This window comes from Monodon monoceros, unplaced genomic scaffold, assembly GCF_005190385.1.
Source record: "Monodon monoceros isolate NGI ecotype Baffin Bay Population unplaced genomic scaffold, NGI_Narwhal_1 Super_Scaffold_3, whole genome shotgun sequence".
Lineage (NCBI taxonomy): Eukaryota > Metazoa > Chordata > Mammalia > Artiodactyla > Monodontidae > Monodon > Monodon monoceros.
In genome coordinates, this window is record NW_021703780.1 from 60,859,276 (window position 1) to 60,884,850 (window position 25,575).

The window sequence follows — 25,575 nt, forward strand, 5'->3', positions numbered from 1 at the left end:
GTCTCTGAATACGGGGGAGGTCCTGCTGGGGTGCTTTAATTCCCTAGCACTTCTGGCCTATTCAGTGCATGCACATAGCAGGCTCCAGCAGCCAGTGTCCTAAGAGTCAGAAATGATGATATTTGGAAGTTGGGCCAATATGTATGGAAATGTTCAGTGTGTGTGGGAGGGGTGAATCGCAAAATCTTCTATATGCATATTTAAAAGTTCTCAGAACAGACTGGGACACTAGTGACATCTCAATAAACAGTAGTTCTCAATAATAGTACACATCAGTGACCCAATGTAGCCCACCCCTTGTCCACCAGAGTGGGATGTGGCTGACAAACTAGAAGGGGGACAGATAGACTGTGCCATGGGGAGCACAGGTGCCAACAGCCCTACCAGCAGGGGTTTGATGTTCCCCATTTTGTAGATAAGGAAGCTGAGGCTCACAGAGTATGAGAGCCTCGCCCTGGTCCTGGGTCAGATGACATCAGTGTTGGTCTCCCGTGGGCAGGTACCGCTGCTCCCACCAGTGCCAGGATTGTAAAGAATTCATTCTGTGCCTGAAAAAAAATGCTCTCTGTCTCTGAGCCCAGCCATGACTGTGCAGAAATGTGTTTCCTTCTGTAAAATGTCAAGGCTGAATCTTTTATGTTCTCCCCTCGGTCTGCGCCCAATAATGAACTCCACCGAAGCCCCACGGCTGCCTCCAACCCCTGAGACTCATTGGGAGCCTTGGAATAATAACAAAAGGACTAATTCTCAATGGTTGGAGAGAGCGAGGGAATGGCCTTATCATTCTTTTCATGCACCACTTAGACCTGAGAGAGAAGAAGAGGGAATTGGTGGAAACAGGAAAAGGTTGGGGGCCTGCTCTCTCCCTCATTTCCAGTTGTGACCACATGGAATATAGGAGCTTGCCTGCCCATGGGGCCTGCTTCCTGTCCACCAGGAGCCAGAGGCCCAGGGTCTCATTGCCAGCATCATAGCCTGGAATAGAGGGTCTGCTCAGCTCTCCTTCCTAAGTGCTGCGGCCACATCTGTCAGTGCTGGTGACGAGGTTCATGCGGTACTAGCAGGAGAGCAGCCTGGGTGTGGGCTGGGCAGGGCTGCCATGAAGAGCATCATGGTTTGGGGGCAAGGAGCTGTTTCCAGGTGACTCCACTGGGCAGAGGACAAAACCCATCTTTAATGGTCAGTTCTTGGATGGAGTAAGGTAAGCCTTTTTCTTATTATGATTATTAAAAATTTTTTTATTGTGGTAAAATATGTAACATAAAACTTTCCATTTTAACTATTTTGAAATGTATAATTCAGTGACATTAATTACATTCACAATGTTTTGCAACTATCCTCATGCTGTTTCCAAAACTTTTTTATCACCCCAAACAGAAACCCTGTCCCCATTAAGCAACAACTCACCATTCTCTCCCACTCCCAGTCCCACAACCACAATTCTACTTTCTGTCTCTGTGATTTTGACTACTGTAAGTACCTCATGATACTAGTGGGTATGTGTCCTGTTTTTTCTAATTTATTTATTTTTGGCTGTGTTGGGTCTTCGTTGCTGCACGCGGGCTTTTTCTAGTTGCAGCAAGTGGGGGCTGCTCTTTGTTGTGGTGCGCAGGCTTCTCTTGTTGCAGAGCACAGTCTCTAGGTACGCGGGCTCAGTAGTTGTGGCACAGTTGTGGCTTAGTTGCTCCTTGACATGTGGGATCCTCCTCCTGGACCAGGGATCGAACCCGTGTCCCCTGCGTTGGCCGGCGGATTCTTAACCACTGTGCCACCAGGGAAGTCTCAGTATTTGTTCTTTCTTGACTAGCTTATTTTACTCGGTATCATGTTTTCAAGTTTCATTCATGTTGTGGCATGTGCCAGAATCTCCCTCCTTTTTAAGTGAGATTATCCCTTCATCTGTTGATGGAGGCAAGTCTTTCCCTTACATTTCTATCCACTGTGCACTTAAAAAAAAAAAAAAAAGAATAACACTTTTGAAAGAAACAAAGAGGGCACCCAGCCCATATGACCCTCTCACAGCACTGGTCTGGCTTGCCCGGCCACCAAAGATACCACTGGTCACCGACACTCTTCGGTAACGCTTCTGAGAACAGCAGCTAACAGTAAGAATAACATACGCGTTTCAGTCAATTACACATAAGCATGGATTTAATATTTTGGTCCTTGGAAGTGATCAGACTGGGCTGTATGTTCCATGAGGGCAAGGTCCACGATCGTTTGATCTCCATTCTGTACCCAGGGCTCACTCTGACCTGCCTAGCATGTAGTACAGTAATACTAAATGAGTATTTGCTGAATATGGAATGAGACAGCTGGTCCACAGGGCTGGAGTGGATTGCTGCCCTGGAGTAATAATACTGCTAGTACTGTTTGTTGAGCACCGACATGTACCTGGTGCTTAACGCTCACTCTTCCTCCCAACAGCCCTGCAAAGGTAAGCATCATCATGCCCATTTTACAGACAAGGAAGTTGAGGTTAAGTATTTAACCCAAGGGAGTACAGGGCAGAGCCAGGTCCCAGTTGGAATCTGTGTTCCTGGAAGGGTGTGAAGAGGAAGTAAACAGTTCACTAGGTCATCTTTTAAAATCTTTACAACAATACCTATGGAGAGAGGTGCTGATACTATTGCCATTTTACAGACAAAAAAACTGAGGCCTGAAAAGCAGCTAGCAAGTGCCAGGGCCAATATTAGAACCTGATCAGTCTGGCCTTACTGCCCACTGCCTCTGCCCCACTGGACTGGCCCTGTTTCTCACTCCGTTCTGCTGGAGTCACTCAACGAGCTGAAATATCAAGCATTGCTGGGGCTTCGACTTCCCTCCGAAAGCAACTGGAAGGCTGAAGTGAGTCTGTGGGAATTTTGCCATCTCATCTGGCTAATTAAGTGTGATTTGCGGGCTCCTGAATGATGTGGATGTGAATCATAATAAACACGGGCTCATTCAAACTTAGTAACCCCACTAGTCATGTATCTATGTTTAGAAGGGATTTGGGAGCTGCATGAGTTGGGGCTGGGGCATTCCTGGAGGACCCCGTGTCTGTTTTTTGCTGCCTTCCTCATAGGACAAGCACTTATCAACCAGAAGAGAACAATTTGTGGATCAGTTTAAATAAATAAATTTTATAATAACAAACAAACCATTGTGTACAAGATAAATTTTGCATGAATTTTAAAAAGAAAACATAATATTTAAAAAAATTGCCCCTTGCAAGAGGCAGCATTAGGTAACAACCTCAGCATGCCCAAGGTGGAGGGGCATTCTGTGGCCAGGAGACTTTTGCAGAAGGGTTTGAGAATTAATTCGCTGCATCATTATACCACCATGCCAGTGCGTCTGGCCGCCAGCTCCTGCCTCTCCTCTGTTGGCCTGCTCTGCTCACTGAGCAAGCAGGCTCTAGTCTGATGCTCAGGGTCAGGCACGCCTGGTACCTGCCCTTGGGGTAGAGGTGGTGTGTGTGGTTATCTGCTGTGTTCCCTGTTGTAATCTACCAGGTAGACAGAAAAGGACATGGAACTTCTAAACGTGGTGCATGAGGCACCATCACACTTTATGTTGTAGGGTCTATCAACTCAGAGAATCAGAACTCTGATTCTTTCCATGTCCATGAGATGAACATTTCAGGGAAGATCAGAAAGAGTTTCCCCATGGCCTTTATTGCTCATCAAATGCTGTGTGCAAACACTCCTTTCCACACTGCTTCCATCTCTCTGCCTGATGATGGGACTCCTCAGTCATCTTAACCTGGGAGATGGATGGTGTAGAGCAGGCATCTGCAAACTATGGCAAAGGACCGTGGGCCTGTTTTTGTATGACCTGTGGGCTAAGAATAATTTTTACGTTTTTAGTGGTTGAAAAAAATCAAAAGAATAATTCATTTCATATGGAATTTAAGCAAAATTCAAATTTTGTATAAATGTATACAAAATTCAAATTTCTGTGTCCATATATAAACTTATAAATACGTAACTTTATATAACATATATAACTGTAAAATAAATAAAGAAATAAATAGCCACACCTATTCATTTACATATTTCTTATGGCTGTCTTTGAGCTACACCAGCAGAGCTGCATGGCCCACAAAGCTGAAAATAGTTACTACTTGGCCCTTTACAGGAAAACGTTGCCAACTTCTGGGTGTCTTTTTTTTTTTTTGGCTGCATTGGGTCTTGGCTGCTGCACACGGGGAGTGGGGGCGCTGCTCTTCATTGCGGTGCACGGGCTTCTCATTGCAGTGGCTTCTCTTGTTGTGGAGCACGGGCTTCAGTAGTTGTGGCTCATGGGCTTAGTCGCTCCGCAGCATCTGGGATCTTCTCCGACCAGGGATTGAACCCTCCCCTGCATTGGCAGGCAGATTCTTAACCACTGCGCCACCAAGGGAGTCCCCTTCTGGGTGTTTTGCTCAGAGCCCACAGGGATCCTGTAGGGGGATAGTCACAATGACCCAGGAGCAATGTCTAGGGCAAGCTGTCTCTCCTCCCTCAGCAGAGTGTGCGTGCTGCTCCCAAATTCAGCTTCCCATGACATTGGTGGCTTCTCCCCCAGTGGGGAAGGCCGAACATGACCTCACCTTTCCCAAGTCTACAGGTTCTAGGTAGCTAGCTCTCCCGGGACTCTCCTGGATATCTTGCACCCAAACTCAGAGTCTTATATGGTGCATGGAAGAATGGTTTTGTTCCCCATGCGACACATATTTTTTAGTCTGGCACCAAAGATTCTGATTTTAAAAAATAAGACAATTTCCCTAACTGACCACTTAATTTTTAATTTGGAAAAACATGCTAAAAATATACTTCTGGTTATCCTAAGTGAAAATATGCCTGGTTAGATGTAAATCTTCTAAATATGATTTACATGGGGAAAAAAAAGAAAAGAAAGAAAAAAAGGATGCAGGTATTGAATGAATTCACAATTGTTTGTTTGTTTGTTTTAAAATAACTTCCAGCAGAGAGTTACTGAACCGAGTAAACCTTAGCGAAGGGGGTGTGGATTCGAAGGAGGGGTGTGGGCTTTGTGACATTCTCCTGTGTCTGAGCCGTGAAAGTTATTCAGCCTCCCAGAGCCTGAGTCTGTCCATAAATATTTAAAATAGTGAAAACATAGCCTCCCTTGTAAGATTGCTGTGAGGATTTGGAAGGTCAAGTTCCTGGCATGTAGTAGGTACACAACCCATGTTAATTTCTCCTGTTCCTTGCCTTGTGCAGACCACCCTAGAGTATGATACCGAGTGTTAACTCACAAAGTCAAAGAAGTCATTTTTTTTAATGTGAAAAATTTCTCATTTTTTGTTTGCTTCATTGTCTTGAAAAACCTTTATTCCATGGCTGTGGCCATTTGAATACAGGAAAATAAAAATCATAATTTTATAGATTATTAGACCCACACAAGAAGCCAGTATAGACAGTCTGGTGGTAAAAACCACTCATATCTTAAAACCCCTCTTCTCTAATTTGTACTATACTTTTCCCCTGCAAGTCACCCAGAAAAATGAGTGGGCACAATGGTACAATGGTACAATGAAGAAATGCTTGAGGGGTGTGTCTTTGTAGCTGGTATGGTCTGACTAGCCTGGAAGATGGGGAGGGGAAGCCAGAGCACGAAACTGCAGGCCTGGAAGAACCAAGGCCTTGTCTTGTCCAACAACCTTGTTCTGTAGGTGAGGAAACCGAGACCATACAGCTTATTAATGGCAAGGCCAGAACCCTAAGCAGGTGGCCCAGTGCCCTGTCTTATGTTACTACCAGTCTCCTGGCAGTCTTGGGGATGCTAATACTGTATCTAATGCTGATACTAATACTGTGGGACCTCCCTTATAATGCAAGTACCTGGGATCCAGGGCTTTGAACACACAGGCAAATGGCAGGGACTTCAGACTTCATCAGGAAGGGCCAGCACGCTAGAGCTGGCTGCACCTCAGTTGGCACAAGTGCAGGACACCCAGAGGCAAGGCCAGCTAGCCAGACACCATCTGAGACAGGCCAAAGTCCTGGAGGTCAGCTGGCGAGTGGGACGGGGAGTTTAAAGTTCACCTGGTGCCTTTCAGCTTCACTCCCCACCTGCCACTACTGGGAACAGGACTCAAGAGCAAGGTGAGGTCTGCAGTGAATCCTGTGGGTGTCCCACCCCAGGCCCCCATTACAGGCCTGTGCACCCATCCCCCAGCTGCTGAGGGTGTGGTTGCTAATATCTCCCAGTTGCCTCTTTCTATGGAGAACTGGGCCAAGCTAAATGGGAGCTGCCACGGAGGTGTTGCAGCCCGTACCCCCAGACTTTGGCCAACGACTAAAATGGAAGGACAAAAGACCAGCCCTTTGCATCAAGTGGAGAGAGGGTACAACTCTGTGGTTCAATTCCTGCATGAGAGCCCCATGGGATCAGGCTGAAGCTGACTCCAGCTGAGACTCCAGCTGAGACTCCAGCTTTGCTCCTTCCCTGCCCCAACCCGATTCCTCCACTCCCTTCCTCCTGAGTGCACCCTTCAATCAATCCCTTGTGTGAATCTTCACATCTCAAGCTCCGCTTCCAGGGACCCCAGTCCTAGACAAGATCCCTCCTAGAAGGCCTTAATATGGTCCATTTATTGTGAGTGGTGCTGAATACATTTTGACCCAGTAATGGTTCTTGTCCTTGGCCGATTCCCCCACCTCTGGCCCCAGCTCTCTCCTTTCTCTGGGTAGGTTCTGTCTTCAGTCCCTGCTCCCGACAGCAGAGGCATCTGAATGCAGCTGTTACTTGGCCATGTGGAGTTGTGACAGCTTTGGGGGCAGCATTATACAGGAGCAATATCCTTCTTGCTTATTGAATCTCAGAATTCATTTCACACCAAAGGCAACAAACAAACCCAGACAATACAAGGCAGCTCCATGGTTATGATTGGAGGAGATGAATTGCATTGTTCATCCTCTAAAGTTGTGTTCTGTTCCTTATCAGCCTCATCTGAAACCTCAGGCTCAGAGTAGAGATGTTTCTCCGGCCGGAGTGGAAAGTTTGGTCTGCTTTGTTATGTGTCGGAGATGATAGACTCGGGATGGGAAAGATAGAAGACCTCCCCAGCCCGCTCCCTGCCAACAATCTCCATCAAGCCTTTGGCCCTCAGATAGGTTTCAATATCCTGTGCAGCTGACTTCTGACCCACATCAGGAATCCAGCCTTTATATACCCACTGCCCAGAGAAGCCCTCTATCACCTTATGCAGAGGGAGGGACCCCCAAAGAGCCCCTGAGTAGAGAAAGCAGAATGGCCTCTAAGAAGCAGGTGCCTGCTGTGGTTAAAATATGTAGAATATATGCATGAACATTTGTCGATAAATATTAGCCACGGTCACTGGGGATGCTGGGGTTGTCGCTGCCATTGATTTCTTTATCTTATGGAGGGTGTTTTCTCAGTTTTCTATGATGTAGCACTTGTATAATAAAGAAAAGTTTTCAAAACAGGTACAGAACAATTCCATTTTTAATATAAATAACTACTCACAGACACATATACATGTGTAAAAATAGACTGGAAGTATATTCACCAAAATGCTGGCAGGGCTTATTTTTGGGTAGTAGAAAGATGAGTTCTCTTTTCCTTCTTTTTTGTGTGTCCTCATTTCTAATACTTCTACAATGGATAAATAGTATCCATGTTCAAGCAAGAATATAAGGATGATGCTGTGCAGCAAATTGTCCTTTCTGAGCAGTGTTAACCCCCACGGGGTCATGGTGACAACCTGGAGCTGGCACTGTGGGATGTGCCTCTCAGGCTGGGTGAGACACAATTTGGAACTCAGTGATTCAAGCCCCTTCCAGGGCCAAAAGAGAAGAGTGTTTCAGGGCAGAGGAGAGAGTTGATTGGGCTGTCCACTCAGGGGTAGCTCTTTATTTTATTTTATTTTTTGGCTGCACCGCACAGCTTGTGGGATCTTAGTTCCCTGACCAGGGATTGAACCTGCATCCTTGGCAGTGAAAGTGCAGAGTCCTAACCACTGATTCGCCAGCGAAGTCCCCCAGGGGTTAGCTCTTATAAGAGGGAGACCAGCAGAATCTGCTCCCGACTGTTGTCCCCATGTGCTCCCGCCAGTGCCCATCCCGTTGTAGGTCCCCCAGATGGCCTTCCTATGGCCCATTCTTCACCTGCTTCAGGCTATGGCTCCAGGTCAACCACTCCATTTTAATGTCCTTTGTGCCTTTATGTGGGGTCTTTTATTGTGTGTGAGGGAAAGGGGAGGACAGGATGAGGTGGGAGATAATCTTTATGTTCTTAAAGCTGTTTTATTTTTTTAATCTTTTATTAAAGTATAGTTGATTTACAATGTTGTGTTAATTTCTGCTGTACAGCAAAGTGATTCAGTTATACATATATCTACATTCTTTTTTATATTCATTTCCATTATGGTTTGTCACAGGATACTGAATATAGTTTCCTGTGCTATACAGTAGGACCTTGTTGTTTATCCATTCTATATATACTAATTTGCATCTGCTAACTCCAAACTCCCACTCCATCCCTCCCCCACCCCTTTACCCCTTGGCAACCACAAGTCTGTTCTCTACATCTGTGAGTCTGTTTCTGTTTCGTAGATAAGTTTACTTGTGTCATATTTTAGATTCTACATATAAGTGATATCATATGGTATTTGTCTTTCTCTTTCTGACATTTATTTTTGATGATTTTTAAAAATTTTTATTTTACTTATTTTTTTATACAGCAGGCTCTTATTAGTTATCCATTTAATACATATTAGAGTATATATGTCAATCCCAATCTCCCAATTCATCAGACCACCACCACCACCCCCAACGCTTTCCCCCTTGGTGTCCATACGATTGTTCTCTGCACCTGTGTCTCAATTTCTGCCCTGCAAACCGGTTCAACTGTACCATTTTTCTAGGTTCCACATATATGCGTTAATATACGATATTTGTTTTTCTCTTTCTGACTTACTTCACTCTGTATAACAGTCTCTAGATTCATCCACATCTCTACAAATGACCCAATTTCGTTCCTTTTTACGGCTGAGTGATATTCCATTGTGTATATGTACCACATCTTCTTTATCCATTCATCTGTAGATGGGCATTTAGGTTGCTTCCATAACCTGGCTATTGTAAATATTGCCGCAATGAATGTTGGGGTGCATGTGTCTTTTTGAATTACGGTTTTCTCTGGGATTGCTGGCTTATATGGTAATTCTATTTTTAGGTTTTTAAGGAAACTCCATACTGTTCTCCATAGTGGCTGTATCAATTTACATTCCCACCAGCAGTGCAAAAGGGTTCCCTTTTCTCCACACCCTCTCCTGCATTTGTTGTTTGTAGATTTTCTGATGATGCCCATTCTAACTGGTGTGAGGTGATACCTCACTGTAGTTTTGATTTGCATTTCCCTAATAATTAATGATGTTGAGCAGCCTTTCATGTGCTTCCTGGCCATCTGTATGTCTTCTTTGGAGATTTGTCTATTTAGGTCTTCTACCCATTTTTGGATTGGGTTGTTTGTTTTTTTAATATTGAGCTGCATGAGCCGTTTATATATTTTTGAGGTTAATCCTTTGTCCGTTGATTCATTTTCAAATATTTTCTCCCATTCTGAGGGTTGTCTTTTCGTCTTGTTTGTAGTTTTCTTTGCTGTGCAAAAACTTTTAAGTTTCATGAGATCTCATTTGTTTATTTTTGTTTTTATTTCCATTACTCTAGGAGGTGGATCAAAAAAGATCTTGCTGTGATTTATATCAAAGAGTGTTCTTCCTATGTTTTACTCTAAGAGTTTTATAGTGTCCGGTCTTACATTTAGGTCTCGAATCCATTTTGAGTTTATTTTTGTGTATGGTGTTCAGGAGTGTTCTAATTTCATTCTTTTACATGTAGCTGTCCAGTTTTCCCAGCACCACTTATTGAAGAGACGGTCTTTTCTCCATTGTATATCCTTGCCTCCTTTGTCATAGATTAGTTGACCATAGGTGTGTGGGTTTATCTCTGGGCTTTCTATCCTGTTCCGTTGACGTATATTTCTGTTTTTGTGTCAGTACCATATTGTCTTGATTACTGTAGCTTTGTAGTATAGTCTGAAGTCTGGGAGCCTGATTCCTCCAGCTCCGTTTTTTTCCCTCAAGACCACTTTGCTATTCGGGGTCTTTTGTGTCTCCATACAAATTTTAAGATTTTTTGTTCTAGTTCTATAAAAAATGCCTTTGGTGATTTGATAGGGATTGCATTGAATCTGTACATTGCTTTGGGTGGTAGAGTCATTTTCACAATATTGATTCTTCCAATCCAAGGACATGGTATATCTCTCCATCTGTTGGTATCATCTTTAATTTCTTTCATCAGTGTCTTATAGTCTTCTGCATACAGGTCTTTTGTCTCCTTAGGTAGGTTTATTCCTAGGTATTTTATTCTTTTTGTTGCAATGGTAAATGGGAGTGTTTCCATAATTTCTCTTTCAGAGTTTTCATCATTAGTGTATAGGAATGCAAGAGATTTCTGTGCATTAGTATTGTATCCTGCAACTTTACCAAATTCATTGATTAGCTCTAGTAGTTCTCTGGTGGCATCTTTACGATTCTCTATGTATAGTATCATGTCATCTGCAAACAGTGACAGTTTTACTTCTTCTTTTCCAGTTTGTATTCCTTTTATTTCTTTTTCTTCTCTGACTGCCATGGCTAGGACTTCCAAAACTATGTTGAATAATAGTGGTGAGAGTGGACAATCCTTGTCTTGTTCCTGATCTTAGAGGAAATGTTTTCAGTTTTTCACCATTGAGAATAATGTTTGCTGTGGGTTTGTCATATATGGCCTTTATTATGTTGAGGTAGGTTCCCGCTATGCTGACTTTATGGAGAGTTTTTATCATAAATGGGTGTTGAATTTTGTCAAAAGCTTTTTCTGCATCTATTGAGATGATCATATGGTTTTTCTTCTTCAGTTTGTTAATATGGTGTATCACATTGATTGATTTGCGTATATTGAAGAATCCTTGCATCCCTGGGATAAATCCCACTTGATCATGGTGTATGATCCTTTTAATGTGTTGTTGGATTCTGTTTGCTAGCATTTTGTTGAGAATTTTTGCATCTATATTCATCAGTGGCATTGGTCTGTAATTTTCTTTTTTTGTAGTATCTTTGTCTGGTTTTGGTATCAGGGTGATGGTGGCCTCATAGAATCAGTTTGGGAGTGATCCTTCCTGTGCAATTTTTTGGAAGAGTTTGAGAGGATGGGTGTTAGCTCTTCTCTAAATGTTTGATAGAATTCACCTGTGAAGCCATCTAGTCCTGGACTTTTGTTTGTTGGAAGATTTTTAATCACAGTTTCAATTTCATTACTTGTGATTGGTCTGTTCATATATTCTGTTTCTTCCTGGTTCAGTCTTGGGAGGTTATACCTTTCTAAGAATTTGGCCATTTCTTCCAGGTTGTCCATTTTATTGGCATAGAGCTGCTTGTAGTGATCTCTTAGGATGCTTTGTATTTCTGTGGTGTCTGTTGTAACTTCTCCTTTTCCATTTCTAATGTTAATGATTTGAGTCCTCTTCCTCTTTTTCTTGATGAGTCAGCTAATGGTTTATCAATTTTGTTTATTTTCTCAAAGAACCAGCTTTTAGTTTTATTGATCCTTGCTATTGTTTTCTTTGTTTCTATTTCATTTATTTCTGCTCTGATCTGTATGTTTTCTTTCCTTCTACTAATTTTGGGTTTTGTTTGTTCTTTCTCTAGTTCCTTTAGGTGTAAGTTTAGATTGTTTATTTGAGAAGTTTGTTGTTTCTTGAGGCAGGATTTTATTGCTATAAACTTCCCTCTTAGAACTGCTTTTGCTGCATCCCATAGGTTTTGGGTTGACGTGTTTTCATTGCCATTTGTTTCTAGGTATTTTTTGATTTCCTCTTTGATTTCCTCAGTGATCTCTTGGTTATTTAGCAATGTATTGTTTAGCCTCCATGTGTTTGTGTTTTTTACGTTTTTTTCTCTGTAATTCATTTCTAATCTCAGAGCCTTGTGGTCAGAAAAGATGCCTGATATGATTTCAATTTTCTTAAACTTACTGAGGCTTGACTTGTGACCCAAGATGTGATCAATCCTGGAGAATGTTCCATGTGCACTTGAGAAGAAAGTGTAATCCGCTGTTTTTGGATGGAATGTCCTATAAATATCAATTAAATCTATCTGGTCTATTGTGTCATTTAAAGCTTGTGTTTCCTTATTAATTTTCTGTTTGGATGATCTGTCCATTGGTTTAAGTGAGGTGTTAAAGTCCCCCACTATTATTGTGTTACTGTCGATTTCCTCTTTTATAGCTGTTAGCAGTTGCCTTATGTATTGAGGTGCTCCTATGTTGGGTGCATATATATTTATAATTGTTATATCTTCTTCTTGGATTGATCCCTTGATCATTCTGTAGTGTCCTTCCTTGTCTCTTGTAACATTCTTTATTTGAAAGTCTATTTTATCTGATATGAGTATTGCTACTCCAGTTTTCTTTTGATTTCCATTTGCATGGAATATCTTTTTCCATCCCCTCACTTTCAGTATGTATGTGTCCCTAGGTCTGAAGTGGGTCTCTTGTAGACAGCATATATATGGGTCTTGTTTTTGTATCCATTCAGCGAGCCTGTGTCTTTCGGTTGGAGCGTTTAATCCATTGATGTTTAAGGTAATTATCGATATGTATGTTTTCTTAATTGTTTTGGGTTTGTTTTTATAGGTCCTTTTCTTCTCTTGTGTTTCCCACTTAGAGAAGTTCCTTTAGCATTTGTTGTAGAGCTGGTTTGGTGGGGCTGAATTCTCTCAGGTTTTACTTGTCTGTAAAGCTTTTGATTTCTCCATTTAATCTGAATGAGATCCTTGCCAGGTAGAGTAATCTTGGTTGTAGGTTCTTCCCTTTCATGACTTTAAATATGTCATGCCGCTCCCTTCTGGCTTGTAGAGTTTCTGCTGAGAAATCAGCTGTTAACCTTATGGGAGTTCCCTTGTATGTTATTTGTCAGTTTTACCTTGCTGCTTTAAATAATTTTTCTTTTTCTTTGATTATTGCCAATTTGATTACTATGTGTCTTGGCATGTTTCTTCTTGGGTTTATCCTGTATGGGACTCTCTACACTTCCTGGACTTGGGTGGCTATTTCCTTTCCCATGTTAGGGAAGTTTTCGACTATAATCTCTTCAATATTTTCTCGGGTCCTTTCTCTCTATATTCTCCTTCTGGGACCCCTATAATGTGAATGTTGTTGCATTTAATGTTGTCCCAGAGGTCTCTTAGGCTGTCTTCATTTCTTTTCATTCTTTGTTCTTTACTCTGTTCCGCAGCAGCGAATTCTACCATCCTGTCTTCCAGGTCACTTATCCGTTTTTCTGCCTCAGTTATTCTGCTATGGATTCCTTCTAGTGTAGTTTTCATTTCAGTTATTGTATTGTTCATCTCTGTTTGTTTGTTCTTTAATTCTTCTAGATCTTTGTTAAACATTTCTTGAATCTTCTCCATCTTTGCCTCCATTCTTTTTCTGAGGTCCTGGATCATCTTCACTATCATTATTCTGAATTCTTTTTCTGGAAGATTGCCTATCTCCACTTCATTTAGTTTTTTTCTGGGGTTTTATCTTGTTCCTTCATCTGGTACATAGCCCTCTGCCTTTTCATCTTGTCTATCTTTCTGTGAATGTGGTTTTTATTCCACAGGCTGCAGGATTGTAGTTCTTCTTGCTTCTGCTCTCTGCCCTCTGGTGGATTAGGCTATCTCCTGACTTATTGCACTTAGTATGATAATCTCTAGGTCCATACAGATGGCATTATTTCATTCTTTTTTATGACTGAGTAGTATTCCATTGTATAAATGTACCACATCTTCTTTATCCATTCCTCTGTTGATGGACATTTAGGTTTTTTCCATGTCTTGGCTAGTGTGAATAGTGCTCCTATGAACATTGGGGAGCATGTATCTTTTCAAATTAGAATTTTCTCTGGATATACGCCCAGGAATGGGATTACTGGATTATATGGCAACTCTATTTTTAGTTTTTTGAGGCACCTCCATACCATTTTCCCTAGTGGCTGTACCAACTTACATTCCCACCAACAGTGTAAGAGTGCTCCCTCTTCTCCATCCCCTTTCCAGCATTTGTTATTTGTAGACTTTTTAATGATGGCCATTCTGGCCAGTGTGAGGTGGTACCTCACTGTGGTTTTGATTTGCACTTCTTTAATAATTAGCCATGTTGAGCATCTTTTCATGTGCCTGTTGGCCATCTGTATGTCTTCTTTGGAGAAATTTCTACTTAGATATTCTGCCCATTTTTCAATTGGGTTATTTGTGGGGTTTTTATTTGTTGAGTTGTGTGAGTTGTTTGCATATTTTGGAAATTAAGTCCTGTCGGTCACATTGTTTGCAAATATTTTCTCCCATTCTGTAGGTTGTCTTTTCATTTTGTTTATGGTTTCGTTTGCTGTGCAAAATTAAAGCTGGTGTTTTAAATTCACATCTCCTCTCCTGTTATTGTTTTCCCTTCTACTTCTCCCTCTCTAATTCAAAAGAACAATTAATAACAATAGTATTTTTGATGATGATAATTATTATTATTATTTCCAGTGTAGTCCTCCTCTAGAGGTTGCAGAATTATCTAGGAACACAGGAGGTGATTTAGGGTATAATGTTAAGAAACTCAGCATCTTTCGTACTAGGAGAACCAAAGAATATGGCATTTAACTCAAGACAGGGTACTCCTATGATCACAAAATATTCTGAAATAAGATTCCAAATTATTACAATGATAAAAATCACAATTCTAGATCATTACACAGTGTGAATCATGATTTAAGTCCAGAGTGGCTAAGTGTACAAGGCCAAGAGCTAGGCTGCAATTCACAAGTATATCCTCTGGGATAGAACAACACGGAGGCTTGGACTGCTGGGAAAACAGCAGGGACTCAGAGACACTGTAGCACAGCCACTGGGAGGGGTCGGGGAGCTCTTCTAGGTTCCGAACAAGGTTCACACCTGCAGTCCAGGGTCAGACCGGGGTGGGGTATACAGCTATGCAGTCAGCAATCTTTCCCCACCCCCTCCCTGCCTGCTGACCCTCAGGAAGTCTGATAAAACTTCCCAGGAGCCCGGGAAGGATTCTGGTCACAGAGTAAAGTGGGGCCTGCTGGGTACCCCCAAGGTAAGTTATTTTCTCAAGTGCCAAAAAAGCTTTCTAGGAGACAATTTGTATGAAGAGTCAAAATGAGGCCTTAGGATGTTATCAAGATGCCAATTATTTTGACTTTCATCACTGCCCCTGTGAAAGCACAAAAAATAATGGGTCCTCAGAGGCACACTAATTCACCCCGGTACTTTAAGGAGACAGTTCTGGGAATACTCAGGCAGTAAGAACACCAGGAAAATGCTCAGGGTGAGGGGAGGAGAGAGGCCTTTAATTGTCCTGGGTGAGCAGCAGCCATGCTACCAGCCCTCAGAGAACCACAGTAAATCCCCATCATCCTCAAAATATGCTTGGACCCTGGCCTTTCCCAGGGCATGGCAGAAATTACCACGCCTCAGCACCTGTGTGGGGGATGCCAAGGCTGGGCTGCAGACTGTGCGATCCTGGTAGCTGGAGGTGAGGAGGGAGAGATGGCAGCTTCTCAGGAAGAAGGTAGAGGAGAAGCAGAGGGCTGTGAATGGTAAGGGGCCTGCTGGTAGCAGAGACCCTGGCTTTGGAGAGAACAGCAGGAGCTGACCAGTGATGGAGCTGCCAGGTGGGGCATTAGGAAAAATCGCGTAAATTTAAGAAATTACTCAGAGCTGATGGGACGTTGCAGGCCCAGAGAAGAGGGAGGTTCTTGAAGATTTCTGAGAGCTGGAGACTGCTAGGAATGCTTGTCCTTAGGGTAAGACCCAGGGAAGGTGAAGATCTAGAGAACAAGAACCCCAGAGAACCGAGAGTTGGCAAGGAGGAGCTGGGGGACCTCGGGGTCTACTGATGCCTAGTGTGAGCACACTGCACGGCACAGTTTTGCACTAAAACCAAAAACCCAGAAGGGAAGAGCCAGAGAGAGTGGTAGGTGGTATCTGGTAAATACCTGAGTTCCGGTTTCCGGTTTGTTCCCAGGTGGTCCCCACGTGCTTAAGTGGTTTGGCACTCCCAGCCCAGAAGGAGCCAAGTGTTGCACTGGGAGAGATGTCCCAGGAGATGCAAAGCAAAGGCATTGTCTGAAGGAGAGACTGCCCTGGTTTGGGGGCTGGGGGCAACAGAAGGTCTACAGCAGGAGACCAGACAGGAGACGGGACGCTGATGACCCGAAGAGGCGCTGTGGAGCACCCAGGATGAGGTGAGAGGTGTACAGCATAGCAGCCAGACCACAGCGACCTGGGTGGGTCTGGGCCATTGCCCTCTGTCATCCTCATCCTCTCTTAGTGACTTTTTCTCCCAGTGTTCCCAGGGAAAGGCTCAGCCATGCACTCAGTGTCTTTATATTGCTCTTAACTCTCCCAATCCTTGTAGCTTTAAACCTTTTAACCTAGCTGAGAAATGGATGATTCTTCCCCAGTGAAAGGAGAGAATTGGAACAGTGAAGACCAGCCCTCTTCTCGCCCCTGTTGTCAATGAACGAGTCATTTCTGTGCGGTGGGGGAGGGGCTAGGCCAGGTGAGAGGGGACGCCTGCTCTGACCTTCTCTCCATTCCTTTCCTTTTTTTTTTTTTTGGTACGTGGGCCTCTCACTGTTGTGGCCTCTCCCGTTGCGGAGCACAGACTCCGGACACGCAGGCTCAGCAGCCGTGGCTCACAGGCCCAGCCGCTCCGCGGCATGTGGAATCTTCCCAGACCGGTGCACAAACCCGTGTCCCCTGCATCAGCAGGCGGACTCTCAATCACTGCGCCACCAGGGAAGCCCCCTTTCTTTCATTTTAACTCCTTCCATCCTTCTCCCTTGATGACTCCTAGGTCATGGAGATCCAGAGTGTATTTTTGTCTAAATCTCCCCAGTTGAGTTCTTTTGGGACCCACTGTACCCAAACATTGGAATGGCCACCAGGCTGATGACCTCCATCACTCAGGAGACTTAAAGAATGAACTGTAATCTGGGAATTGCACACGTAGGCGCACACAGGCTACAGTGGCACACTTCCTGTCCCGTCAAAGAAGTACTGATTTAGTACGGTAAACTGCATTTTGGAAGTGTTTCACTACTGAGATGATGCAAATCAAACTGACTAGGAGCACAGACCTAGAAGCTGAGCCTGCCAGCGTCTTACTTCCTTTACCCAGTGGATGGTCCCACTTAAAGAGACCAACAAGACACAGGCTCCATCCTCACTTTGCAGTCTCCTGCTTAGAGCTCTGGCTCTTAGAAAGCAGCCAAAGTCAGCATAGTGAACTAACCGGTCATCCAACGTGTGTGTGTGTGTGTGTGTGTGTGTGTGTGTGTGTGTAGCACGATTGATCGATAGATCTAAATACGTTTTAGGTGTGTGTGTGTGTAAAAATACATAGATAGAAAGTTTTATCAAGTGCCTGAGTGTCTCATTTAAAAAATTGATGCTCTCTGGCTCCTTTGCATTTGTGACTACACAGAATCTGACAGTGACAGGGGTGGGTCAACAGAGGATCAGACTCTTGAGTGGCTAGCTCCTAATTCACCTAGAAAGGGCAGTTTCTGGTGATGAAAAAATAAGAGTCAGGGAGGCAGAAGACCCAGGTTTGGTTTCAGCTCTGCTTTTTTGTGTAGCTGTGTGATTGTAGGCAAAATGCTGAACCTGAGCCTCAATTTTCATCTTGGAAAAATCAGGGTGACTGTGTGTGTGTGTGTTGTCCTAGGAATTCTTAATATGCCTTCCAGAATTACAAATGCTATGACTATATTAAAATTGACCAAGTTTAGGAAAGTTATTGATTTTCCCCTGCTAGTTACCACAGGGTTAGAGAAGAGAGCAGTTCACAACCTACCTTGCTTTGGGGTATAAGAACGTTTACAGTGACGCGTGAGGCTAGCGGATTTGCATTATACTGAACTTCTCCAATGCCTGGATCAGGAGATAGAGGAAGACTGCCACCCTCACGCTTTCCTCTCTAAGAGGCTGGCTTCTGCTAGAGATATCCTGGACCCCTAAGAGACAGGAACAGCTGAAGCTACAGGGCAATGACCCAGACTCTCCTCCAGACAGATTCCTGTGAAAAAAGGGTCCCATTTCTTTGATATAATAGAGACATCTTGAGATAAAAGGAGGCTACATACTTTGAAGGTTCTCTTCCACTAGTACACAGTGGTTCTCAAATTTGAATCCCATCAGAATTTGTCACAGGGCTTGTTAAAGCAGATTGCTGGGCCCCACCCCAGAGTTTCTGCATCTGTAGGTCCTGGGCAGGGCCCCAGTTCTGCATCTGTAACAAGTTCCCGGGTGTTACCGATGTTGCTGTTCCAGGGACACCACTTTGAGAACTATCAAGAACGATACCTAGTATTCACTAGAACAGTATGCTCTAGAACAGTTATCAAGTATTCACTCAAAAGTGGGGAGGAGATGGAACAAGAGAAAGTAGCTTAAATTTTTTTTAAGGTGTTAATTAGTCTGTAAGAGTTTACCTTGAAAAAATCTTAATGCCGAAATAGCTCAGGCTTTAAAACCAGCTTTTGAAATGTGTTCGTATACTAAAGGTTACACATATGAAAAGGAAATCTACATGCCTTTTAAAATGAGTCATTTTCATGAAAGACACCTGGCTCAGAGGAACTACCGATTTCACCATTTTGGCACTTAACTTGGTGTTTTGCAGGGCCTGAGGGAAATGCGTAAAAAGATAAATCACATAAAACCCTGTATGCCGCCCTGACGGGTGTCAGTGAGGCTGAGGGGTGGGGGTGGCCGCGTGGTGAGAGGCAAAAACACTGCCATTAGGGTCAGTAGTATGGTTTCCATCTCCCGCCTCTCCCAGACAGGTAAGGGAGACAGAGTTAGCCCTTCTCTCACTTTCTGAAGATTCCCTTCCTCACGTTTCAAGGGATCATCTTGTAATTCTTGGATTCCTTTTCCGAATCAAATAAAGACACATACGCATCTCTGGAGGAAAATGTCTGTATTAAAAGCCAAAAAAACACATAAGTACAAGAAGAAACGCCCATCTGGCCACGTCACTGGATAGATCGACTTGGAAAAAGGTTAATAAAGTTCATTTTCAGCGGTAACAATATATCAGTGTTAAATCATTCCCATGCCTCCTCCCCCTTTTAAATAAATTAAAAAACAACAAACTTCAAATACTATGTTCAGATACAAAGAGCTTCCCTTACTACAGCAATAACAATTTGATTTTTTTTACTAAAACTTTCATTTAAAACAGTTATTAAATATATAAAACAAATACACAGGATTTGGTCATTTTCTGCCATGAATATAGGGCACGTGGGTGCGGGGAGGAAGGAGGGCAGGGGGTCGCAAAGAGGGGAAAGGGCCCCATTTCCCTCCTCTCCGTCTTCCAAGCTGCGGATCTCACCCTGCAGGGCAAGGGCTTGCATCTGCTTTTCGGAGCCAGAAGCGCGGCACAAACCTGGCTTTTCCCACACGCTGGGGCCTCTTCTGCGGACCCCTCCCCGGAAGAACTAACGGTCACTACTGCACGAAGCACACCGGCCGAGTCTCCCGGCGGGAAAGGCACCGAGAGCGCGGACATAGGGAGGACAAGGGGAGGAGTGGGGCGGGTCACTTGGTCGCCGCCCCCGAGGTGACGGCCGCGGCTGCGGCGGCGGCGGCGGCGGCGGCGGCGGCGGCGGTGGTGGTCCCAGCGGGTACGGCGGCGGGGGCGGCGGCGGCGGCGGCGGTCCGGCGCTGCTCCATGCCGTTGGGCAGGAAGCCGGCGATGATGGGCACCGGCCAGATGAGGGCGGCCACGCTCCACACGACGATGACCAGGGTCATGAAGCAGGCCACCAGCGTGGACTCGATGGGCTTGCGGTTCAGCCGCCAGCCCGGCTCGCCCTGCAGCTCCTCCAGGCTGAAGTCCAGGCAGCAGAAATGCAGCGGCTCTCCCTGCAGCCACAGCGGCCCGGGGGGCTCGGCTGCGGGGTAGGCGGGCAGCGCGGTGGGCGTCCCGGCGGTGGCGCCGGCGGGCCGGAGGCGGCCGGGGCGGCGGCCGCGCACCCAGCCGCAGCCCACGCAGAGGCGCAGGTCCTGCTGCGCGCCGCCCGCCGCCAGCCCTAGGTGCTCGATAAGTAGCGGCGGCCCGACTCGGTGGAAGGCGGCGGCGAAGAAGGCGCGGCCATGCGCGTTGGTGGAGAAGAGGAGCAGGTCGCACTGGAAGCCCCGCGGGCGGCCCCAACGCACGAGCAGCGAGCTCAGCATCTGTCGCTGCACGCTGATGTTGCACGGCGCCGCCGCCTCCTCCTCCGGGCCGGGGCGCTCAGGGGCCCCGGGCGCAGCCGAGGCCAGCAGCCGCGGGGCGGCAGGCTCGTCCGCAGACGACGCGTTGACCGAGGCGTTGAGGGGCGCCCCGAGGAGGCCCGGCGCGTCCGCGGCCCCGCCGCGGGCGGGCGGCAGCGGGCAGGCGGCGGCCAGCAGCGCGGCGAGCAGGGGCAGCATGGCCTGTGGCGGGCGCCTACGCGCGCAGGGCAGGCGGTGGCTGCATGGCGCGCGGGAGACGAGCCGGCGAGCGGACGGCGGGACCGCGGGGACTGGCGGCGGGCGGAGTGAAGACGCTTCGGGCCCCCCTCAGCCCACGGGGGCGGCGCGGAGGCGGTGGCGGCGGCTCGCTTGGCGCGTTTCCCTCCCGACCCGTTGGTGTCTGGGGTTCCCCGCCGCCCCCGACGCGGGAGCCCTCGGACGGCCAGGCGGCTCTGCTGGGCCCTGCGCTCGCCGGGAGCAGGATTCCCCGACTCGGCTCCGCCTCCCGCGCGCCTCGCCCCATCCCGCCCCGCCCTCCGCCCGCTAGGCTCGGAGACTCCGGGGAGGGCGGGGTTGCACGCGCCACGGCGGGAGCGGGGGCGTGGTCGGGCGGGCCGGGAGGGGTGTAGGCTGCGTGCGGGGGTGGGACCCCGAGGCCTGCGCGTGGGCCTGGAGGGTCGCTTCTGTGGCTGTTTTCCGATAGTTTGGGGTGGGGTGGCTTGGTCCGGCTCGCGAAGCTTGCGGACGCTCCCTGGCGGCCCCGCCACACCGCCGGAGTCCAACTCCAAGCGGCGAAGGCACTTTGAGGGAATCGCGTCCTCGGAGGGAGGCTTTTGTCACGCCTGAGGCGGGCCTGAGATGTCTCACCTTAGTGCTCACCTGGACCTCGCTCCTTTTACAGAAGGTAAAACTGAGGCGGAGATAGGGGGAAAGACTTCCCCAGGCCATCCCAAGAGCCAGAACCAGAACTCCTGGCCACGAGTGACTCTTAGGTCCGGAGAGTTTGGCGGGTTTTTAATGTACCTCCAACACAATAGATCCACTTGGTATTCTCACAGCAAGCAAACCCCAAAATTCCAAGAACTCTATGGAGTTGGGGTTGAGAGGGTCGGGTGGGAATGTGTGCCCCATAACCTTGCAGCTCTGGGGTTTCCTGATAGGGACTTTCACTCCCAGGAAACAGCTCCTCATGTGCAAGGCCCTGTCTGGCAAGTCCAATGAGCACGTATTTATGAAAGATTTGTATGTAGAGTCTGTTCAAGGGAAGATTCATCTCCGTTAGGATATTAAGTGGAGGAAGGCCTGTCAAGAATAACGTGCCAAGATCAGATTTATATTTTAAAAAGCACTTTCCTAGCAGTTTGGCCTTTTACACTTGGTAAGAAAAATTCACTGATGCTGCTCCAAGAGAATACCCCTGTGGTTTGAAGCCAGTGTGCTCCGTGAGCACCAGCTATTCCTGAGTCTGAGAGGGAAGGGGTGGAGAGAGCAGAAACAGGCCATCGCCAAAATGGCACTCCGTCTAAACCAGCTCCGTTTCCTGAACAGAACTACATTGCTAGGCTTCGTGGCTGATTACATTTCTGGCAGAGTTATCCACTGTTTCTAACAATAAGTCAAACCAGGTTGAGGGAGATGTAAAAACAGCTCCAAAATATAGGTCGCAAACCTACCTGCCTTCTTTCCACTTGGGCAAGTTATTATTCTGACTTGGCCTTGGCTTCCCAGTCTGAACGGTGGGGTCAGTGGTACCTGCCTTGCGGGGTTGCTGTGATCAGTGCACTCAACCCAGTGTCTGTCCATCTGTTCACAGAGGTGCTCACGCGTTGGCTGATGAGATGTAGTTCCTATCAGTCTAGCCCGAGCTGGCTGTCTGGAATGACCCTTGGTTTCTACAGAAATGATGAATTTCCTTGAGGGGATGGGACTCCCTTTTGTTTAAGCCTTCGTCACTTTTCTGCTGGGAAGCAAACTACCAGAGAGAACAATGTGAATTTTCGTGCTTTTATTAAAAGTTAGTTTTCCCTTGAGACTTGCATGTCAGGAACAGAATTTATTGTCTGATATGGCAGAGCTGTTTTAATCTGAGCCATGTGGCTGGTGAACAGCCCACGAACAGGGGCCTCAGGTAATCTTCAGGGCTGAGAGAGGCCCAGTCTTCAAGGGGTGGGTTTTGAATCCACTGTCTTTGACAGTAAGTGATGCTCTCTAGGGTTTCAGCCAGAGGTGGGAGCTTCCTGGCTTTGTCTGAGCAGCAGGGAGGCAGCAGCAAAGGAAGAAGACACAGAGCCACTTGGGGAGCCAAATAGTTCGCTGCAAAGCTGTGCCACCGTTGCCCTGCGTCCTAGGAACCTGAATTCTGCCCACTTTTCCAGCACGTGTAGGACTCCAAAACCTTACCCTCGTTCAGAGGGACAACCACACAGTTCTAGATTGATTTGCTGTCTTTAGGGGCAATTGGAATTTGGGAAGATAAGATAAAATTACGTTGTTTTCGGTCTTGTTTACTTCTGTGTTACCAGCAATGGCAGAAGCACTTGAGCACAGGGTCTCGAGAGGCTGTGTTTGTTGATTGGACAAATTTGCCTGTTTGCTAATAGCCACCATTTATTTAGTACTTTCCACATGCCAGGTGTTTTACACACATCATCTCTACTCTTTAAAACAATCCTATGGATGTGATACCTATTTTACAGTGAAAAAACTGAGGCTCAAAGAGCGTGAGTAACCCACCTGAGGCCCCACAGCAACTGGTGGCAAAACCGGAATATCAGTTCAGTGTCCACTGACTCGAAAGTTTGTGCTTTTCAAAGAACTAGTTGTGTCTTGTCTTACTGAGGTTGGGTTCCAAAGTCTGTGCATAAGTTAAAAGAATATATGGTGTAATTCTAATTTCATTTTGATAAAAACTTTTGGTCGAGTTTCTTTTTAAAGATATATATATAACCAGCATATTATAACAGCATTAGACAAAGATTGGAAAACAGTGGAGGAAACCATTAGAATCCCGGCTACCTGATTCTTTACTTCTCTGCCTCTGCATCATTATTCTTTTCTGCAATCTTTGTATTCTCTAAATATGCAACTAATACTTAAAAAAAAAAAAAGGAAATTGAAGTCCCACTACCTTTTATAGCCATTATCACTTTGTGTTCTTCCCTTCAGCCCAGAGGGGATCTGGGGTCCAGCCAGGAGCATAGGGCACTCAACATGCAGTTGCTGACTGAGTGAGTTGGCCTGCTGGTTAAGAATTCTGCCCAAGCTACAGGCAGAGACCTGGTTAAGTTGTCTGGCTCCTGGTCCCTTCTCTGATCCATCTCCTACCACTTTCCCTTTCCCTCACCGGCTCTGTTCCAGGCATACTGCCTTCCTTGCTATTCCTGGAACACAGCAAGCAAATCCAGACGCAGAGCCTTTGCCCATGCTGTTTCCTCTGCCTAGGATGCCATTCTTTCTGATAGCTATCTTGCTTGCTCCCTCCCTTCCCACAGATCTCTGTTAAGATGTCAGCTTCCCCAGAGAGGCCTTTCCGGACCATTCCTGTAAAACAGCACCCATTCCCAGCATCCCCATCCCTCTCCATCCTCTTGTGCATGGTTCCGTGTCTTCCTGGTACTTATCGTCAGCCGTCACACCGTAGGTTTTTCTTCTTTGTTTAATGTCTATCCCTTCTTTGGAATGCTTGCTGCCTCAAAGCAGGGCTTTATCTGTTTTGTTCAATGGAACAGTGTGTGGCATATAGTAGGGGTTCAATAACTAGCTGATGAATGAGTGAGTGAATTTAATAGACTGGGCCAACGCAGCAGGCAGGATGTCGGGGAGCGGTCAGGGAATTGAGATGGACAGAGCCATGCCAGTTCCACAGCAACAAGACTCACGTAGCCCCTACCAGCCTGCAGGCCAGGAGCCGCCCACCTGGCCCTGCCCTGCCCGGGACTGGTGGAGGAGCCAGGTCCCATGGGGAACCACCTGGTGCGGCAGAGTTTGGCCTGGAAGACTGAATTGATCTCGTAAACCCTGACACTCAGCAGCACTGAGGGACATGAGTCAGGGCAAGCTGAATGACTAGGAAGAACATCCCAGATGAGCCCAGACTTCCCTTCTATCTAAGGAAGAAAGGCAAATGAGACTCCTTCCATCTCCTCAAGTCCTATCATTTTTATCAAACGAATGGAAGACTTTGATAAATCTCTGTTTTGTCTATAAAATACAAATAGCAAGTTCTTCTACATGGACTGTATTGTTAGAAAACAATCATGAGGACTTCAAAGAAAATAATTAGTAATGATGCCCAGTTGTTTCATTCTTTTCATTTCCTGTGTCCTTCCCCGGTGTTAGCTAATTTTTCCTTATGCTGCCTACTGAAGTTATAATTAACAAAAAGATCTCCCTGGGTTATTTGAATTCCTTTCATCTAACGACCTCAGAGTGCCACAGGTACAGTAATTTGTTAGATATGATTACCACACGCTGTAGACTGAGAAGTAAGCAAGAACCACAAAAGAATCGTAAAAATAGGACAGGAAAGAGGGGCTTAGAAACCAGTGGTTCAGCTATACCAGAGTCACTGGTGAAGGCTGTGGTAGTTGGGTTGGCATGTGTTTTGGTGGGGGGGCACTAGGAAATAGGGGAAGAATTCTTTTCATTCCAGTCCCCCTGAGAAATCCCATTTCTCAGATGGGAAACTTGACTGCAGGAGCAGCTGAAGAGCTGGGCCTTTGTACCAGGCACTGGGGGAGGGCTGGGGGCCCCCAGTGTTCAGGTGATTAGAGCCTGACCAGTCCTGTGCCCTCTGCTTCCAGGCTGCTTCGTGACCTCACCGGGTGGCTCATCCAGATCTCCAGGGTGTGGATGTTTATTCTTCCTGATCACTGTGGTCAGAAGGGAGATTTCCCTCCGCATACTTCTGGCAACAATTATAGCCCACACAATTCATTTGGCAATTAATCGTGAGCTGCCTTGGGACAAGGCTGCTGTGGCCAGCTCAAGCTGTTACTAAGACAATTCAGCCTGGTGCTTTCATTGTTTGCTTGTGGATATCCTCTGTGCATGGTGGGCAGGGCCACTGCTGGTATTTCTTTTCTGTCCAGAGACCCAGACGTCATGCTGGGCTTCTGGTAAGATTTCAGCGAAGACTTTTTGAGGCAATAAGAAGCTTGTGCTGTTATAGGAAGATGGAAAGTATCTAAGAGAGAACTGTGAGGAAGAAAATGGTGCCCAGGTGATAACATATGTGAAAT

The 25,575-nt window shown here is 46.1% G+C and overlaps 1 protein-coding gene and 1 long non-coding RNA gene across 2 annotated transcripts in view; one reads left to right on the plus strand and one right to left on the minus strand.

The window, feature by feature from the left end:
• Window positions 1-19,017: 19,017 nt before the first annotated feature.
• TMEM158 (transmembrane protein 158) lies at window positions 19,018-20,818 on the minus strand. The gene has a single exon (XM_029243446.1). The coding sequence runs from the start codon at window positions 20,531-20,533 to the stop codon at window positions 19,658-19,660; it is 876 nt and encodes a 291-aa protein (XP_029099279.1). The 5' UTR covers window positions 20,534-20,818; the 3' UTR covers window positions 19,018-19,657.
• Window positions 20,819-21,068: 250 nt separating this feature from the next.
• The window catches only part of LOC114907948, a 75,994-nt gene continuing 71,487 nt past the window's right edge, over window positions 21,069-25,575 (plus strand). The window contains exon 1 of the long non-coding RNA XR_003796821.1: window positions 21,069-21,239. This is a non-coding gene — a long non-coding RNA (uncharacterized LOC114907948). The remainder of the gene's footprint in view (window positions 21,240-25,575) is intronic.

Excerpts from the sequence above, each read along its gene's own strand:
- TMEM158 (XM_029243446.1), bottom strand. The coding sequence starts at position 20,533 with ATGCTGCCCCTGCTCGCCGCGCTGCTGGCCGCCGCCTGCCCGCTGCCG.